This window comes from Accipiter gentilis, chromosome 10 (assembly GCF_929443795.1).
Source record: "Accipiter gentilis chromosome 10, bAccGen1.1, whole genome shotgun sequence".
Taxonomy (NCBI): Eukaryota; Metazoa; Chordata; class Aves; order Accipitriformes; family Accipitridae; genus Astur; species Astur gentilis.
This window is the reverse complement of record NC_064889.1, coordinates 9,670,589-9,691,615: the sequence shown is the minus strand read 5'-3', so window position 1 is coordinate 9,691,615 and position 21,027 is coordinate 9,670,589. Positions and strand designations below refer to the sequence as shown.

At 37.3% G+C, this 21,027-nt stretch overlaps 1 protein-coding gene across 1 annotated transcript in view; it reads right to left on the bottom strand.

Moving 5' to 3' along the window:
* ADAM10 (ADAM metallopeptidase domain 10) overlaps nucleotides 1-21,027 on the bottom strand; it is a 56,688-nt gene that overhangs the window by 11,280 nt on the left and 24,381 nt on the right. The window contains 6 exon segments of the mRNA XM_049812228.1: nucleotides 1,868-2,051; nucleotides 2,689-2,781; nucleotides 5,319-5,468; nucleotides 6,905-7,008; nucleotides 14,844-15,002; nucleotides 16,970-17,088. Coding sequence (XP_049668185.1) covers nucleotides 1,868-2,051; nucleotides 2,689-2,781; nucleotides 5,319-5,468; nucleotides 6,905-7,008; nucleotides 14,844-15,002; nucleotides 16,970-17,088 — 809 coding nt within the window.

The following is a 21,027-nucleotide window of genomic DNA, read 5'->3' as shown; positions in this document are numbered from 1 at the left end:
GGCAGCCTCAATCTACATCCCATTTAGACTTCACTAAGTAAAAAAACCACCCACAGTAAAATCACAGGAGATCCTCTCTCATAGCATAAGCATTTATATAAAATGCCTAAGATTAGCTATATATCCTTGTCAGCAAAAATGACTCATTTTTCCACTGTACAAACTAAAGCTGAAAATACTTTTGATGTGTGGGTTAATCAGACCCCTATTTAGAAGGTCAGCTATAAAGTGCATCACATTTACTGTTTGGAAAAGTCTTGAAATTGAGACTTTAATTTCACCTAATTTTTCTATAACTTGAGTTTGTACTGAGGCATTATCAATGTTCTAGAATTCAGCTATTCTATTATTAACATAAGTGGTGTCTAAAAAATACTCTAAAGAAGCTTTCTGAAGTAAAATTCCATTTTAATGAAATATCCCGTTTAACCTATGTCAGTATGCGTTAAGAATGAAAATCTCAAAGCAACTTAATTTTTCTAAATTAAATTTGGTTTTGGAAGCAGTGTTTATGGAAAGCATATTCCAATTCATCCTGTGGCTGCTCAGTCTACACACTCACTGGACTAGTCATCGCAGACCCAGTTTCTTATTTACATACACCACCTGTGTATTATTTTTCCTATGATTCTTCCATGGTCACTACGGTTAAGTCCACACAGGTCCCTCCAACATACTTACTATACTCATGGATCCACTGATCTGTTACCCCTCTGAATACGCTACTAATACTTATTTCAGTATTCTAATCTCCTAAAATCAAAGTCTGAGAGACTGTCATGCCACAACAGTTTTCTACATAGCTCCAGTACTCTACAACCAACATGCTCTTTAGAGGAAAGTACAGCAGTAAACAGAGTGAGATTATAATGTACAGCTATATCATGAACGGTTTAATGTTTCTTCCACAATTACTTGAATGCTGCTAAAGCTCTTGATAACGTTCTCATAAAAGTGTATCCAGTCTCTTGCAAAGTCTCATAGAACCTGTTGCTCTTCAGCCTAATTCCTTATTGTATAGAAATCACTCGAGGGAAGAAACAATGGAAAACCGTTCCTTCTGAATTTCTGATTTTTACTTCTGTGAATGTTTCCACAATTTAGAATTTGTGCGGAGCTATTATTAAAGAATTTGTATTTATTCAAATTTAAAGACTAACATCTTTCAAATACATCATTTTATGAAACTAATACATCCAATACACTCTACAAAACTAATACATTCAGGACAAACATCTCAAGATGCTGCACACGTGAAGACTATTGTTTGTTTTTTTACATCGAGACATACTTCAGACCCTAAATACACAACTAGATTGAAACTAATGAGAGGCAGTGCAAGGAGAGTCACACAATAATTATTCTGGTATCTCCCAGAACAAGATCTCACTAATTTTACTTTACTAAAAATAAAATAAAATAATAATTTTGATTCCAGCACTGCCTAGAAAACCTAAGTTTTCTATCAGTGTGATTCTACTACAAAATTCAAACTGCATAGTTGTAACCTCTGTTTATATATAGCAAAAATACTTGTTTCTTCTGTCACTTTACTGGTCGCTCATACCTGTCATAAATAAAAGCCATCCAAATAATACCACCTTTGTCTAACAAAAGAAATACATTTTTCTTTATTGTTCACATCTTGCTCATCAAAAAGACAGCAAGACTAACTGAAGCGACACATGATACGCTGTTTATATTTTAAAAAATAAAATTCAAACCATACATAACCAAAAATGTGAAAAGCTGGTTAAGACATTTTTGTCTGTTTGCTGTCAATTTAAATGACATGGTTTCTCCCTTTCTTCTTTGTACCTACCTACAATACTTTATCTCATAGTGCTGAAGGTTTGGATATAATTACCTGAAGGGGCTCCAACCCAAGCCAGACCAAGAACTCCATCATCAAAATCACGGTCCGTAAACACATAGGCCAAGCAATAATCATCATGATTCTGTTCTGAGTTCAGTTCCAGAAACTTTTCCACGCCAATATTAGGAAATCTGAAGGGATTGGAAGAGTCCTTCTCATCTACAGTTGTGTTAATCTAAAAGTAAATTGAAACAAATTATAAGACATGATTCATTTTCACTTAACTTGTAAATACCAGTCAAGAGGTTTACTGTTGTCAATACCTTGTTATGTTAAATAGTTAAAGATGTTGCTAAAGATCTATAGGCCTTGACAAATTACCACCCCAATATTTGGGAAACTAAGTTCTACATTAAAGAAAGAATTGTATTTGTGTAGTAAAACCCCACTCTCTTCTTTCTTTCTTCTTCCTTTCCATCAGCACCCAAAAGCTTATATTTATCCTCTTAAATCATCACTTTTAGAAGGAACTTTCAACCTGGATAGTCATAATCTATTTAATATCTATTTATTTATATAGTATTAAAGTTCTTGGAGACCAATACAGTCTATTCACCGCACAGTCAACACTGCTGAAATATAAGTTGATTCCTATAAAAGTTGACTACAGCTTAATAACAGAAGGGGCAGGCTTTTGACAATAAACACTAAAACCAAACCAAATAAATGGGTTAAGGAACTGTTTTACAGAGACACTTGTGTTACAAAATTACTAACAATAAATGGTTACAAGTGAACAGCAACAGGACTTTTGAAAAATACAGCTTCCAAGCAGTATCAGCGAAGCTAAAACTATTTCCAATACAACTTACTCTTATTCGTTTCACCATGAAGCTGATGTTACGAATTCCTGAGAAATCTGTTGACTGGTAAATTGTGTCAATCGCTTTAACATGGCTGGATATCTGTCAAAAACAAAAGTATCTACAGTTCAAAGATCTATGCATTACGCAATAGCTGATCTTAAATAGCTACAACTGCAAGGCCTATACTTTTACATATAAGATATAATGCCGTATGAACTCTAATGGGCCTTTTTAATAAAAAGCTGATGGCAAATAATGGAAATAAATCACTACATAACCTAGCATCTGCATTGCCACCATGCCAGATAACAGCAAAGTATTTTGCCATTTGCTTTTTTTTATACATAATGCTATCAACTATTCAGATACTTGTTTGTGATATGCATTCAATTCATTGCTACAATAAGATAGCCCTATAGTTAAAATTGTATTCAAAGCACTATTTCTTTTTTTGAGAAAAATTTTACTTGTTACAGCATTATTCTTTCATTTCTGGTAGAACACAAATATGAAAAAATTGATCATTTACTTTTTCCAAGAGCACATAGAAAAGCTAATGCATTGAAAACCTGATTTTGAAGGTGACTTCAGAGCTTAGGAAAATGTTACTCAAGTTGAACTGCATATGTACAGTGTGACGATGTATTGGGTTTGTGTGGCGAGGTTTTGGTAGTGGGGGTGGGGTGGGGGTTACAGGGGTGGCTTCTGTGAGAAGCTGCTGGAAGCTTCCCCTGTGTCCCATGGAGCCAAGGCCAGCAGGCTCCAAGACGGACCTGCCGCTGGCCAAGGCTGAGCCCATCAGCGACAGTGGTAGTGCCTCTGGGAGAACAGATTTAAGAAGGTAAAAAGTTGGGACAGGCAGAAAGGGCAGCCGGAGAGAGAGAACATGTAAGAGAAACAACCCTGCAGACCCCCAGGTCAGTGAAGAAGGAGGGGGAGGAGATGCTCCAGGCACCGGAGCGAAGGTTCCCCTGCAGCCTGTGATGAAGACCCTGGTGAGGCAGGCTGTCCCCCTGCAGTCCAGGGAGGTCCACGGTGGAGCAGATCTCCACCTGCAGCCCAGGGAGGACCCCACACCGGAGCAGGTGGGTTCCCGAAGGAGGCTGGGACCCCGTGGGAAGCCCGTGCTGGAGCAGGCTCCTGGAAGCACCTGCGGATCTGGGGAGAGAGGAGTCCATGGAGCAGGTTTTCTGGCAGGACTTGTGACCCTGTGGGGGACCCACGCTGGAGCACTGTGCTCCTGAAGGACTGCACCCTGTGGAAAGGACCCACGCTGGAGCAGTTCGTGAAGAACTGCAGCCCGTGGGAAGGACCCACGTTGGAGGAGTTCGTGGAGGACTGTCTCCCGTGGGAGGGACCCCACGCTGGAGCAGGGGAAGAGTGTGATGAGTCCTGTCCCTGAGGAAGATGAAGTGCCAGAGATGACGTGTGATGAACTGACTGTAAACCCCATTCCCCATCCCCCTGTGCTGCTGGGATGGTTTGGTAGGGAGTTTGGGAGTGAAGCTGTGCCCAGGAAGAAGCGGGGGGGGGGGGGGAAGGTGTTTTAAGATTTGGTTTTATTTCTCATTACCCTACTCTAACTTATTTTATTGCCAATCAAGCCAATTTTCCTCAGGTCAAGTCTGTTTTGCCCATGATGGTAATTGGTTGAGTGACCTCTCCCTGTCCTTATCTTAACCCATAAGCCTTTTGTTATATTTTCTCTCCCCTGTCCAGTTGAAGCAGGGGAGTGATAGAGCAGCTGTGTGGTGCTTAGTTGCTGGCTGGGCTTAAACCATGACAGATGAATAAATAGTAAAAGTCAGATTTGCAAGCAGCAGTGAAACTTGTGACTTCAAGACAAGTATGTTAACATGCTAGTTATATTTTTAGCAAATGATCAGCAAAAAACCTCCAAACCTTTTCCCAGTTAATAGTACATTGACAAATGAAAAGCATCTACCTTTAGTTGCCACTGCTTTTTTAATCTTCTACTACATCGGACACTTACCGGAACAGATCTCAGTGTCATTAGCACACAGTGTTTTGAACTAAAATTTCAAATGAAAGGCTATGTAAGCATTAACGCAGAGGCTTGGCAGGCTGTCAAACAGAACAGAACTCTTCATAGAATCACAGAATGGTTTGGGTTGGAAGGGACTGTGAAGATCACCCAGTTGCAACCCCCCTGCCATGGGCAGGGACACCTTCCGCTAGACCAGGTTGCTCAAAGCCCCATCCAGCCTGGCCTTGAACACTTCCAGGGATGGGGCATCCACAGCCTCTCTGGGCAACCTGTTCCAGTGCCTCACTGCCCTCGGAGTGAAGAACTTCCTCCTCTTCAGGAAGTAGTATTTTTCTGAGTAAGAACTGAATAATTCAGACTGCAAGTCTTGCTCAGAGGTGCGAAACAAACCACAGCAACCATTATTAACTAAAGGGAAGCACAAGTGCTCAGGACTTTTGCCACAGACAGATAGCATCTTTTTAGTGAAATAAGAAAAGGTGTTTCAATAATATCAAGATCACTGTTACAAATGAAATAAGACATTCTACAGTAAATAAGCAATAACATACACAATTAAAATTACATGAAATTTATCAGAAATACACAAATAAAAGCACATTATTTAAAACAAAGGGATTGGAAATACCTGTGCAATTACAGCCTCCCTTGTTCCATAATGCTTGTAGAACAGATGATCAGTCTGAATATACAGCTGACATGTATTTTTTTCAGCCTGAGTGGCACGCTTTTTTCTTAGAAGCTGTGGACCCTTGTTCTTAGGCTCTTCAAAAGGCTTCTACATATACATAGGAAATAAATGTACTAACTCTGTAGAACGACATGCTGCACTAGATTACCTAAAAAGAGTGATGTATTTTTCTAAACATACTCCACTAATATAAACAGATTTTAATTCTTTTTCTTTAACCCACAAAGTTTCATGAATCTTGAATTAAACTAAGTATGTTATAGCCAGTTTTCAAGTATCTCATCTATTTTTAGTATCTCAGTCAAAACTTTCTGTGCATTTCACTTTACATTATAAAAGGCAGTCAAGGTGAAATAGATTTTTTTCATTCATGTGATCTTTAGAAGTTTTCTTTTTCATAATCCTTTTCTAAGATGAACAGTTTGTAGATCAGAAAAAACCAGCCCTGTGGGACTTAAATGCACCCTCCTTGACACAGGTTATTTCACATTGTAATTACGTTACTCAGTTACCTCAGCAAACAGAAATACTCAGGCACTTCAGCATGGAACAAATGGTACACTAAACATGAAGTCAAAGTAACGGTTGTTAGAGCAGTATCTGCTAACACATTTGCCTTATATGTATTCACTGGTTGATGGCCCATTGTCTCCATGAAGTTTTGCTAGTAAATATTTCGGAAAGCATGTTATTGTTACCAAGGCTGAATTGTGTAATACTGTTGATAATTTCTGGAGTCACAATGTAAATAAAACTTTAAGTTGCTGATGCTATTTAACAAGCCATATTGCATAGTTTTGTTGGCATATACTTAACTGACACCACAAAATGATGCAAAAACTTCAAACAGCTCAGAACATAGCTAACACCAAGAGAAACTCAATAATTTACTAATGGAAAGTGTTGAAAAAAAATCCAGTTTCATGAGAAGTGGTGCAAACCTGAAGGCAAAACCACCTACAGGACTCTAAACAGATACCCAAGTCCCTTCCAATAGACCACTTACCTCCTATTACAGGTAATCTGTAGCATGCTGTAACCCCTTCAATATTTCAATATTGCTAGTAAGACCCTCCCACTCATATCACTTCATTTACTACTGAAGGCACTCAGATACTACAAGTGTGTTACATTAACATAACTTGAAAATCTAAACATTATTACTCTTTAAGGACCAATATATTACTTAGAGATCAAGGGATCTTGAAACTCTTCCTTCTCAACTGCAATTAAGTATATTCCACATCTCAAGCTTGATTTCTGTATCCATCTAAAATTCCAATTGTTAAAAAATTTGAGATCATGTGGGATTCATTAAGACTGAGCTAGCACATCTATGCTGTAGAAGCAATGAGAAAAAGAATTTAGAAAAATTGTGTTAATAAGAAACCTCTAGCAATAATTTAAGTACCTCACAATGTTGAGGGATGATGACTGACCAAAAGTAAAAGAGACAACACACAAGGAATAGTAAGTTATTACACTAATTTCTAATCAAAATAATCCATGAGCCTGTGTGGTACCTCTGTTGTTGGTTCTTCTATACCAGTCATCTGGTACTTCTGCATTCTTTCAAATACTGAGTGATCTGCACAACCTCCTTGTGGTCCATATTTATGTGGATATTCTAAAAAGAGGAAGGCCGGGTTGAGTTTTCAAGTTCCAAGTACAAGTGCAAAATATGGCTGTATCACTGCAACCTACTCAGTTTGTGTCTAGTATTGCTCATGGGGTTTGAGGGAAGCATTCTAAGATTCAAGATTTAGGCAGATGTCTTTTTCATTAAATATTTGTAAGATACATTCTTAGTTTTACAAACAGAACAAAACTGACAACTGCTTCTTAACATTGTTTGCTAATAGACAGCAAAAGAAAATATGATGAGCAACATCTAAAATAAGAACAAGAGCTATTACTTACACATCTGTACTGATTAGCTTCAACTAACACAGCCTTAAAAAAAAGAATGAACTCACAACGTAAAATTATTAGAGACCAAGTATACTAAAGACTGCTTGGATAAGAGACAGGGGTTTTTTATTCTACTTGATAAACTAAAACCAAGAAACCTTCCTAACATTCTTAGAGGACTGTATTACTTTATTCATCTTCCATGGAATTTTTGAAAGATTTTATATTATGCAACTTAACTACCAATACATAAAGAACCAAAACTCTAATGAACCTTGGTTTCAAACTCAACTCTACAATTCTAGAATTATGAGTTTGTTAACAATTTTATTGACAAGATGAAATGCATTATTTTCATTCTGGAAAGTAAACAATACAATTAAGGATAAGATATCAGTGTGTGTATATGTCTATGCGAGTGTGTAGGCTTAAAACTTACAGAATTACAGATTAAAAAATGTACAGATATATTTAAAACTTACAAAGTAAAACAAGACGGAAAAGAAACATTTTCATCACCTCCTCACTACAGCTGACTGAATTTTAAAAACAAAACTGTAGTACTATCCAGGTACACATCAGTTAAACATGCTGGAGATCCAAATTAGCTCAGTGAGAATATCATACAATTGGCTGCTTACCAAAGGTAATTCTTTCAATACTTGTCAATGCAGATCTCATTACACATGTGAATGTACTTCAGACACATATGGTTAGGTTTGGACTGTTAGTACCAATTGGAGATTTGTAAGCAACCTGTACTTGCAGAAGCTTCCTCTGGAGATGAGAAGTACTGAAGGGAAGAGGTCTTGCCCCTTCAGTTTCTCTGCAGATAAGATCCCATTATAAACTGCTGCCCCAGTAAGAGATAATGGAGTACCACGTATGGGAACCACGTATGTAAATACTCAAGGAACCAGTTTCTGTAGGGCAAACCACAGTTTTACTATGAACTCAACAAGGTACAGGTTTTGTCAGAAATGTGTAAACTTTACCAAGGTTTGTTGTTTTTAGGGAGTTGTTGGTAGGTTGGTTTTTTATTTTTGTTTGTTTGGTGTTTTTTTTTGTTGCTGTTGTTTTCAAGACAGCATGAAGATCCAGAATCACAAAGTAAATGGAACAGAGACATAGAAGTAGATTTATACAAGCTAAGACCTGGCACAAGGACCTGATGTCCACATTATAAGCATTTCAGGGGATTTTACCCCAGGACTAGCTCTAGTCTGATTCTGTGGAGTCAAAGACTCTTAGCAGTTGGAGCACAGTGGATGCACTCTGGTACAGTTTCACATGACAGTGAGATTCTCATACCTGTTTCCTGCAGTCATACTGTAGGATACTTCTAAACTATTTCAATATACAAGCCCAACTTGCTTCAGATTTTCTTCCTATATCATTAAGTTCTAAACTTTGTATTTCAATTATTAAAAGCTGGAGGCAAATTAAGTAGGGAACAGGAATATTAAAAAAAAACAACAACAAAAATTTCCTTGGCATACAGCTAAAGTTGAGTTCTGAAAAAAACCCCAAACATTTAATATGAGTTTGTGCTCCAAAATACCCAAAGACCAGATTCAGTGGACCCACCAATAAGCTTAAAAGGACTATCAAGAAATAAAAGCAGTCTTTATGACACATATTTACAAGTATTTAAAGAGGCCATGTTTAACACTGTCTTTTTAAAAACTAGTTAATGGCAAATGCTGCTAATTTAAACATAGTTAACATCACTTTTTTCAAATTGGGTCCTTTTCCCAGTACAAAGTATTTTACTGCAGTTGTAAACCTTGCCTAGTGGGAAAGAACCAGATTTAATAAACATGCTTCTTGGCAAAGAAAGTTTCAGCCTAAGAGTAATTGAAAGACTACAGTTGGGGTGTAAACAGTTATTCATTACCTCACTAGCAAATTAACTTTATCTACTGTAAAGGTATCCAGGTACAGTATTGTATTTCAATACTCATTTCCAGTCTGAATGTTAGAAACACTGCTCCAACATACAACAAAATCACTTTTTCTTTGGTCAACTTTATGCCTACTGTTTTGACTACTGTTTGCCAGTATGATTATTCGCAAAATCCTGATATTTTGTGGGAGGTAATTTGCTTGAATTCCGATAAGGTTGGTTGTTTAAATTAAAAAGAAGAAAAACCACCAAACTTTTGAGAAGTAACTACAATGAATGTGCAGTACTTAGGTTTTTGAAAACATCCTAGACTTCCAAAGGAACTGGTATTTTCACTATTTTACAGAAATGTTCATGAATTTATTAGAACCTTGTAAGTTTATTTAATGATATTCTGCACATTAGTTTCCCATATTTAAATTTCAAACACCACACAAATACCATTTTTGAACTGCTGTCCCATTACTTCCCTCCCAGTAGTCCCAGCACAGTGCCAGAAGAACGGAGAGAAAAAAAGGAAAAAAAAAAAAAAATGCTCTTACTGTAAGCCACCTCACCCAATTTGATCAGCAATGTAGTGGAACACTGGCTTTGCTACAACCAGTACGAAACAAAAAGCATTGCTCACTCACTGCTGAGGTCATCCGTACTTTTTGCGATCCTGTTTACTATCACTGTGATCCTTCCCTTCTCCATCTCTACCACCTTTTTTTTCCTCCCACCATAGTATTAAAAAAAAATTCTACTGTATTTAAGCTAACTAAAGTTCTCATTACCCACTACCTGATTTCACACCACTGACCACTTATCTCTGCAACAAAAGCACATTACACAAGGGGGACAGTAATGGACAATACTGCCTCATCATCAGCACGCTTCATCTACATAAAACCGTTGTAACTTTAAAGCAACTTCTGCACGTGGTAACTGCAGGAATCCACAGAAATTAACTGGAAACATGACTGCACAGCATATTTTGCAGCAAAAAAAAAAAAAGTCATTTTCTGCTATTATCACACTTGTATTCATACTCTGCGGCATTACAACAATTGAGACTTCCCATTTCCACATCCCCTGGTGCAGTTCCATTTCTGAAGCTAAGCAGGAACTACGTGGTTTCAGGTGACTTGGACAGTTTTGACCCACATCACAGAAGTCTGGTCCATGCTCTTGTGATGCCTTTAAATGTTTTGAGAGGTACGGCCTTCTGCCACCTCTTTGGGATCAAGAGCTTCTTAGCCTATTGCTACCACAACCCTGTGATTTCATCAAGGGAAAACACATGCCTTTACTACAAATGATTGCTTACAGTGAATGCAGAGTTGAGGAAAAACTAGAAGCCTACTTCCCATCAGATCTATAAAAGAAGAGTTTAATTACAGGATTAATTCTCTATCTAGAGAAAATCCTCAGGCAAAACAAATACTTTATTTTTCTTTTCCCATATTGTCCAGTTTCCTATTTTCCACTTTCAATTTTTGTACATCCTGAGAGAATGTTAAAAATAGTAAACAATAATACTGTGATATAATAATAAACCTACCCCCCCAATCTTGTCATTTCATACTTTCTGACAACAATATCTTTTTCTAACTAGATGGCAGATCATTATTAATGATATATGCAACTACAGATACTCAAAATAAGAATTTTTATCCTTTTAAAAAATGCACTACCTACCACAAAGATTCCTGATCACATGAGGTTTTTTCCTTCCACTTGTCAGTAAATAGTATGACCTTTTAAGCATTTAGGTTAACTATTTAATGGATAGTGGATTTAGTCATCTGGTGCTAGGATGTGACATCAAACTTCCATTAAAAATTATGAAAATGCAGTTCTTCAACAGCCATAGAGATTTGCCCAATACCAGCAAAAGCAATAGTGTCAGAACAAATGTCAAATGTAAGCAGATAAAAAAAATCCTTACTAGATTTCATTCTAAGCAGTCTGTCACACTGTGCTCCCATGACAACTGCCAAGTAGACCTTCATTATTAAATCGACAACCACAATATGAAAAAAAAAAAGAATCAGAGTTCTCGCTAATAATACATAGTTTGCAATATCAGTTCTTTCAGCAGATAGGGCTTTGCAAAATTTCAAAATACTTTACTTTCTCAGTTGTATAGTTCTTCCAAGACCATAAAGACAATTAAACGACCACATTTTTTCTCCTGAAGGTCTGAACAAGATTTTCCTGTCTGCTGTTGATCTGAGCAAATACCAATTTTGTATTTTACAGTGTGAACTCAGGGATACATTTGAGGCATATATGATTTAAATAAAGTAAATATAGTTTGTTCCTTAAAGTTTCCAAAATATTTTAATGAAAATAGCAATTTGCATCTTTCTAGCACTAAGTTATAAAACAGTTTGATCAAGAATGGTTTAGAAACTAAAATAATTCAACTTGTGTTTCGAGTCATGAATAGAAGGCTGCTTTCCACTGGTCACCACATCCACTGTAACAGACAAAAGCTGCCTTATAAATTTGACAATATAATCCCCATTTACAAAAAAACCTTTTGTTCAACTACTGAATAAGAACTCATTGAGATGCTAATCATATGTTGCATTGTGATTTCTGAAAGGCACCAAAAAGCATATTGTTTCAAAAGGCTGAAACATGGGTGACCAAAAACCATCCCAAATTAAGGCAAAGTTGACTTCTCCCAGTCTCTCCCAAGTTAGAAATGTGAGTATTTTATGTTGCTTTTGTCCTGTGTAAGATACTAGTGGTTTCACTCTATTTCACAGGAGTTAGCTTTAGATTAGAACAATAACAACAGATTTGCATGCTTGTTTTTATTTTTAAAGTTACTGTAAAGCTTAGCTTTTTTTAGTTGTTGTTCGGGTTTTTTGGGAGCTGCAGTTCAATGCAGAAACAGCTCTCATGAAAGGCAAAAAAATTTTAGCCTCAAAGGCATATTCAAAAAGTGACAGAAGCAGTTGTGTACTTCAGATATTTCAGACCACAGAAATCCTAAAGGCATCTAGAATACCAATGAAAAAAGTTAAACTATACAATTAGAATGCGTGCACATCAGACTCTGCATTGACAGCAACCAACAGGAGTGGCACATTTTCAAATAGCGCTGCTTAGACTTAGCTCCAGGGTGAGCTATTTTCCACCATGCTGAGCAAGCAGCAACGTTCACTCACTTGGTGATTTGGAAGCCATATTGTACTGTTGCTTTAATGTGGCACTCTCGAATAGATTTAGACAATCCCCTCTGATAATCTGATTTTGTTCCTAACTGATGGTTTTGATGCACTAGATTGAAGAGGAAAAACAGTGTAAACCAACATACCATCACCCGAATAATTAAAAAAAATACATATCCTGCTCCCATTCACTTTAATAAGACATTAATATGAATCAATTTCATCATTAGCTTTTTCCAGCTCTCAAGTGATCCATTTACTCCTCCAACAGAGATAATTTCTACAAAACAGCAATACTAACTTTCATAAAATTGTTTTAGCTGCTTCTTTAAGGTGCAGCTTTATTTCTGTCATTAGTTGATAACAGCAAAGAGAGTATTTTTAGTCACCCACTATTTACAGCATAAGGAACTGGGACACAAAACAATCTTCTTGCTTGTCTCGCCCCGTGGAAACTGGGCAAATCACTTTATTGCGTTATGTCCTTTTACTACCCCCCCCCCCCCCCCCCTTTCTACAACAGGGTTCATAAAACCTTTTGTAAAGCAGACAGACCTATTTACAGAAAGTGCTATGGGAGTGGTAGTCCAGTATTCCCACTATCAAGCAGTGTATTGAACTGTTTGGTGAGACCCATAAAACATACCAAAGAATTTAGAAGTATGTGCAAATTATTCACAGAAATGTTATAAAAGACATACTTTATGGTTTCACAGCACGCTTTTGTAATTTTTTTTATTACTTTTCTCCACTGCTTTTCTGTTACAGCAGCAAACTCTGTAATACTCCAAGAGGAGCTAGCAAGGCAAACTGCCTTCTCAGACTTTCACCTGCAATGCTCTGTAGAGCTGAAAATTAAATGCATGCTGCAACTTCTCTTTGAGAAGCAAAAGCAGTATATGGAATGTTATCCTATAAAGTTACTTTATTCTCAAATATGTGTCTTATAAGCACCAGGAAGATACTTATTTAGTCAGTCTGAAAGCAAGTGTAGCTCACAATGTACATAAAATTCAATAACTGCATTCATTGAGAAGCTCTTTAAAATTATGCAACTTCTATTTGATTTTGGGTTAGTAATCATATTTACAAAATGGGGTAACAGGAAGGACAAACATATCTGCTAGCTCACAGCCATTTTAACATACGCAGACAGCACACATACTGCCACTGAATGGAAAAACATAGCTGTATTCCAGAAGTTTTATTCAATTAGAAAAAAAAACCACAAAATTTGCTGAGTTTTTAGCAGAGAAAGATCATTCCTCTTCACTGCATGCATGCAAAAGAAGTAACCAGAGAGAGTATTATACAATAACCCTGTTTTTCACTGGCTTACAGCACAGAGAAAATAATAAAGACAAATCACAACCAGAGATTTTTTCTCATCTATCTTCCTATTTTTGACATTTCTTTTCACAATATAGTCTCATTATGACACACTTCGAAAATGATTTATACACACATCATCATGAGAGTGGTTCAAGTAATTTCTAGTGATCCAACCCAAGACTTGTCATTCAATTCCAAATGAGATTTTGAACTCAAGTCTTCTAGGATTTGCACAATGTCCTGATTGGACAAGTTTTTAAATGAAGTTATAGTTTAAATTGATTTTTAAGCAAGACTGAAGTCCTACATAAAGTTAGCCTGCAACACAAAACTTGCTAGCTTCAATAACCAAAAGATAGTCTTAAAGTGACTCTCTGCGAACATCTACTTGGAAGGATTGAAACTTGGAATCACAACTTTATTGCAGCATTTTTTGGTTCAGCATAAAGTTACCTAAGCATCAAATAAAACTGATTTTTATTACAGCTGAAGACTGATTGTACATAAAAAGGCAGGTAGAGTGCAAGAGAACTCCGATGCTTCTGTTCTGAAGATGTAAAAGTATTCCATGGTACTTTCTCATCCTTCTAGGCATTTACAACTAAAGCTAGACTTCTGGGCCTATACTCTTCAAATTCACGTAGTATTCTCTGTACAATTCTATCAGTTACTGCGTAAAATGGGACACACTGGGTGCCACCACATCTTCTAAAGAGCTCTCTGAAGGCATCTGTGACCCATGCATGCACAAGCAGCTTTCATTTCCCACAAGTACCACCTTCACTAGATGTAGGCTAATGCTTAGTGACTTGAACTTTAATTATCCTTTATTTTCCAGATCACAAGAGCATTTTAAGAAAGCATTTTTCAAAAGAAACATGTATCCATTGAATAGAAAATAGACAGCTTATACACTTAAACCTGACTGCTAAGGATTTCTTAAAATGGCAGAGTAAGGAAGACTCACTTTGCTTTGCCATAAATCTCTTTCACACCATAACTGTATATGAATCATTTCAGGACAGCATGATTCACAGTGTCATACACAAGCAGAAGTCTCATTTGATGCTTACAAATGGCTTACTGTTTTTGACATTTAATAAAAAAAAATTTATTTCATCTGTAGCACAAAATGGAAGTACTCACTGATATCATCTTCATGATAAATGACAGAGTGGAACGGTAGAGTTTTGTCCTTAATATATCTCTCTGCTGGCTCAATATAAAAGGTCCCACTGTGAGTTTGGATGAATCCTTCAAATTTTCCATCAATAACAGACCCATGGGTAAGACTTCCTTGCTCACCTGTTAAGGCAAAAAGTACATTAGCTTTCTAAAAGCTTTGAATTCTGTGCAAGCTTCAAGCATACACACTACCCAAGGCATTAAGCACACAATGCTAAAGTATGATAGTTGCATAATTATCCTGATTGTGCACCAGTTCCCAAACTGCTAAAAACCTATACGAATTATACAGTAGTAAGATCCTGGATAACAGCAGTAAGAAATTCTTGCAGAAAGTTTGTGTCTGAATTTTTAAGACTAAGATTATTCAACAGTATGACATACAGTTATCCCAAAATCATAGTTGTTAAGTTCAATAGCTTCCTAATCAGGTGCATGACATGTTTAAAAAGCATATAATGAAGAATTAAACTCCATATTTTAAAGCTGTCACAAATACAGCATGTAATCCTATATCCAAGTCCTGTACTTAAACATCTGTTCATACAATTATAAAAAAATAATTAAAAAAAATTCAGAGTGTATACTGAGCTTTGAAAGCTTTCAAAGAAAGATCTCCCTATAGCCAAGACATCAATTTTTCTCTTCAAGCATAAGCCTCTTAAAACTGTAGCTAGGTTTAAATGCAGGATGGAGTGAATTTGTATTTGAAGCAGTCACAATCTGGAAAAGTACAACTATCAAAGTTTAATCATTGACAGCTACAACATGCAGCATCCCCAACAAACCTTTTCTATAAAAAGGATGAAGGATTATTAAAAGAACATTTATATACTCCTCCATTGCGGAGGGTTGAGAATCACACTACTGAATCATCAGAACTGTACTCATTCTTATAAATAACCACCACTAATTTCTAATTAACAGTTATCAAGAATTTTACAAAGCTCATCCACAGTACTGAAATTTGGAAAAAAGTATCTTGAAGATATGCGATACAACTCTTGACTGTACACTAAAAAGTAGAAATAGGCTTTGTATAACACATTTCAAGACATTCATAAGTAATCCCAGATTTACTTCAGACTATATTCTATTAGAATGTGCATTAATAACCTGAACTTATAGGCCATGTACCTTTGGAAATTTCAGAATACTTGGAAGGAAGACTCTTGATCTGAATGGAAATCAAGAACCACAGCAAAACAGTTTATTTACTCAACTCTCACTTTGTTCATGATCTTCATGACAAGTACAAAGTTGGATTGAATGAGAAAGATAATGAAGAGGATTAAAAGAAGATGTAGAGTAAGCCTAGTGTGTAGGTTCATGTCGGTCCTCTCATCTCATCCCTCAGCAACAAGGAAAGAACCAAAAGCTTTTCTGAAATTATTTCACAAAATAAGGAAAAAACCCAACCAAAGACACCACACACCTTAAAAGCCCTCTGTCTTAAGTCAACTGGTAAATTGGTCTACCTAGATGCATATAATGTGCTAAGCATGTATACTTTTTGCAGTTTAAAACAGTCACTTCAAGACTGTAGGACATTACTAACAGATCTTCAGGAAGCAGTTATGATTCCTTTCAGAACCGAACAGACTGTATAGAGAGGGACAGAGTGAGTCTTAATCCATCTCTCCTTTTCATTAATTCCTTAATTCTCCTTCCTTTTTAATCAAATTTAACTTTTATATTTACTGAAATCCAGTATATTACCCTTAAGGATGGTAGCTTTATAGTCCTTAAAGTCCTTTAAACTAAGAACAGTACCTGATTTTTTTTAACGCAGACAGCTTTTTCCATTTCTTTTTTTAAAAAATGCATCAGACTTCTATGAAGATTATGTTCATAAACAGAGTTGAACTTCAAGTTCTATGGATATGAAAATTATTAGGTAAAATAGTCATTTGTTAAGTGTGACTGTTATATGAGAATAAAAGCAGATGGAGTTTAAATGCATTTAGATGCATTATTAAAGTTTGATAATGAAGATAACCTAATCATACAGACATGCATTTTCTGCATGTACTATTAAAATAAATCCTGTTTAAAATGACTGCTCCACTTTAAAGTGTTGTACTTACCATAAATCTGTCCAGTGTAAATATGGGAGGTATCATAATCAATTACTTGGTTTGATATTTCTACTTTAAAGTCATCACTAAAGAGAGATGTGTCTCTCTTCATTCGAAGGTTGAAGTGTCTAAAGTGAATAAAACAAGATGGTAAATTGGCTTTGAGCTTCAGTTAAAAGAGCACTAAGCAAAGTACTTCTAACCAACATTTTTATGCAGTTTCCAAACCCTGCAAAATTTATCTATAGAAGACGTTTATACTGTACAAGAATTAGACCATAGCTTAGAAGGATTTTCTTAAGCAATATTATTTAGATGCTTTTGATACAAGTGGCTAAGTTTACAGTATTTAAGCTAGAAAACAGAGTTAGAGTTAAATGCATAAATCTAAAATGCTTTGACTATGCACTTGTTCCCATTCCTCCAGAAGACACAGATGTAGATTAATGGAAAAAGCAACTATTTTACTTCACAGCACTGTGAAGCAGAAGAGATAAGAACAACTATCAGCTTATTTTAATTTCATTGCCAACATTTAAGTTATGTAAATGAAATGTAGGTGAGCTAATTATTTTTTCAGTTTCAGTTGAAACAATAAGATGGACAACAACATTTAATAAATAATAAACTGGTACAACTATGTAAACAACTCCACTCATTGAATGATCTTGTTCAAATTACAACACTACATTCTTTGATGCAAATCCTCCTGCTAACTTTTACATGAAACATAGTACATTTTCTTTGTATGAAAACAGAAGTTTGGTTCAGTGAAGTAACTGAAGTGTTTTAAAATGCCTGACATTATATGAGTTTATACCTGTGACAACCATTAGCTTGCTTCAGAGTTTCATTTGGTATTCTCTTAAATTTTGTCTAAACACAGTTGAAACTTCAGTCATTCCAATTTTACTCTTGATTTTCTTCCTATATTTTTCTTTCTGTACCATCACGAAATTGAAGGAATATTATACTTATGCCACCAATTTGTTACAAAAAAGTAACAGGTAAGTTGGCTACATCTGTGTCAGAGTCTTCATCTAAAAAAACATGACCAGTCTCCCAGTATACACAGTATACTAATGATAGAGCTGACTTTCCATAATGAAAGCTGTATCCATTAGTGCAAACAGCAAAATAACCAAAACATTTAAGTGCCACAGTGTAAAGTCAATTAAATCTAATTAATTTTTAGTACAGCTGAAGCATATACAAAAGCTATCTTCAGTCTTCACTTGCACATCAAATAATATGACACTACAGTTATAAGTATTTTGAAACTGTACATTAAGATGCAAAATTATCAAAGAAAAAAAGCCATGCCTACACTTAAAACATGGTAAGGGCTCTAGTGACTTATGTTGACTACTCTGTAATGCAAACAGTATTTCACAAGCAAACTATCTTTATTATTGTTGCCACAGTGTTAATAAAGCTTCAAAGTGAGTATTCTCCTCTGGTGATGCACTAAAGGTATCTACTACAAGGTGATGAAAATTCTGAGATGTGGCTGGTAGATGGGGAATGTCAAACTTCAGCAATTCCCTGTGACTTCTGGGCTTTGAGCCAATGTGGTAGATTGACCGTGGACAGACACCAGGTGCCCACCAAAGCCACTCTATCACTCCCCCACCCTCAATTGGACAGGGGAGAGGAAATATAACAAAGAGCTTGTGGGTTGAGATAAGGACAGGAGAGATCACTCAACCAATTACCATCATGGGCAAAACAGACTCAACTTGGGGAAAATTAACTGGATTTATTGCCCATCAAACCAGAGTAGGGTAATGAGGAATAACCCCAAATCTCAGAACACCCTCCCTCCACCCCTCCCTTCTTCCCGGGCACAACTTCACTCCCAGATTCTCTACCAATCACCCCAGCGGCACAGGGGGATGGGGAATGGGGTTTACAGTCAGTTCATCACACGTTATTTTCTGCCACTTCATCTTCCTCAGGGGCAGGACTCATCACACTCTTCATCTGCTCCAGCATGGGGTCCCTCCCACGGGAGACAGTCCTCCATGAACTCCTCCAACGTGGGCCATTCCCACGGGCTGCAGTTCTTCACGAACTGCTCCAGTGTGGGTCCTTTCCACAGGGTGCAGTCCTTCAGGAGCACAGTGCTCCAGCATGGGTCCCCCACAGGGTCACAAGTCCTGCCAGAAAACCTGCTCCATGGACTCCTCTCTCCCCAGATCCGCAGGTGCTTCCAGGAGCCTGCTCCAGCACGGGCTTCCCACGGGGTCCCAGCCTCCTTCGGGAACCCACCTGCTCCGGTGTGGGGTCCTCCCTGGGCTGCAGGTGGATATCTGCTCCACCGTGGACCTCCCTGGACTGCAGGGGGACAGCCTGCCTCACCAGGGTCTTCATCACAGGCTGCAGGGGAACCTTCGCTCCGGTGCCTGGAGCATCTCCTCCCCCTCCTTCTTCACTGACCTGGGGGTCTGCAGGGTTGTTTCTCTTACATGTTCTCTCTCTCCGGCTGCCCTTTCTGCCTGTCCCAACTTTTAACCTTCTTAAATCTGTTCTCCCAGAGGCACTACCACTGTCGCTGATGGGCTCAGCCTTGGCCAGCGGCAGGTCCGTCTTGGAGCCGGCTGGCCTTGGCTCCATGAGACACGGGAAGCTTCCAGCAGCTTCTCACAGAAGCCACCCCTGTAACCACCACCACCCCCCGCCCCGCTACAAAAACCTTGCCACACAAACCCAATACAGCCAAGCCAAACAGTGCTCGTATTATAGTTTCAGTATGGATCTATTTTATGAGGGCAGATTCTTCTGTTAAAAAGGATGAAACAGTTCACTACAGATGTGCTTGAGTATTTGAGTTACCGAAGAACACATACCAGCTAGCAGTTAGTAGCTATCCACACCCAGAGAGCAAGGCATGTTTTACAATAGATAGCTAGTATTTATAACATGGAGAGACAAAAAATAGGATTTCTTCTTCTTTAAGTTAGTCTCCTTATTAGCCCTGTAAAACTGCCTTTTGGCAATATAGAGGTTCATGAGGATGAGGAGATGACATGAACAAGCAACTTAGAAAAACATCATAGAACAGAATGCTACAAGATGACACAATACATTTCTCTAGGGAAAAAAAAAAACAAACTACTTTAAGCCATCTTGTGTGGCTCTTCTGGACAGAAGTTAGAAATGAACAGGCAGAAGAAAATTAAGACACTGATAAGAATTTGAAGAACTTCTTTCAAGTACTTCAAGAAGTTCTACTCACTTTGATTGTAATACACCCATCAAGGTGTTACGAGATTTGAACTCCATTTTAGTTTGAGTTTTCTCTGTGACTGAGTTCTCTAGAGTTACTGAGGATGGATCAGACTCTTTTCAGGTGCATCTGAACTCAAGTTAAATGACAAGAGATCCTGGATACTTTAGAATAGCTCTCCTCCCTTCTCTAATATTTGATAGAAGACTTCTTACCATAACAAGTCTGTAATTCTGTCTCTGTGATGAACTGAAGTATCTACTAATCCCACCAAGGGCACCTATTGTAGCTAAAATTACTTTTTCCTGGTGGAAAAAAATAGGTTTTCTGAAAAAGCAACTCAATCTATATAGCACTTTTCTCTCAGAAGTGCAAGAAAGTTACTCTGAAATTAGATTTTTCTGGTTGTAAGTTTCAAATAAAATTGAGGAGCAATTATCTGTAACACTCAACTGCATCAGAAATTTCTTTATCGTTTTGAAGTACACTATGTTAGATGATGCAGGGCTTGTCATATACTCATATTATGTCGGGGTGGGGGGAAAGGACTTTACCTCAGAATGAAAGTAATTTATCAAGTTTAGCCTAAAATAACACCAAACAGATAGATGAACTAGCCCTAAGCCTCAATTGTGAAGCCATCCAAGGTAACCCTTCCTCACTTGCCAAGTCATCTACGTTCTCTTCCTTAAAAATTAGCATGACATTCAGCATCACACTTCTGGTCTACCATTGTTGACTATCACCTAATCATGCTTTAGGGTCAGTTTTGAGTTTTGCCTAGATGGCCTGCACTCCAGTAATATGCTTTTGGAGGGGCAAGGGGAAGCTCAGTATA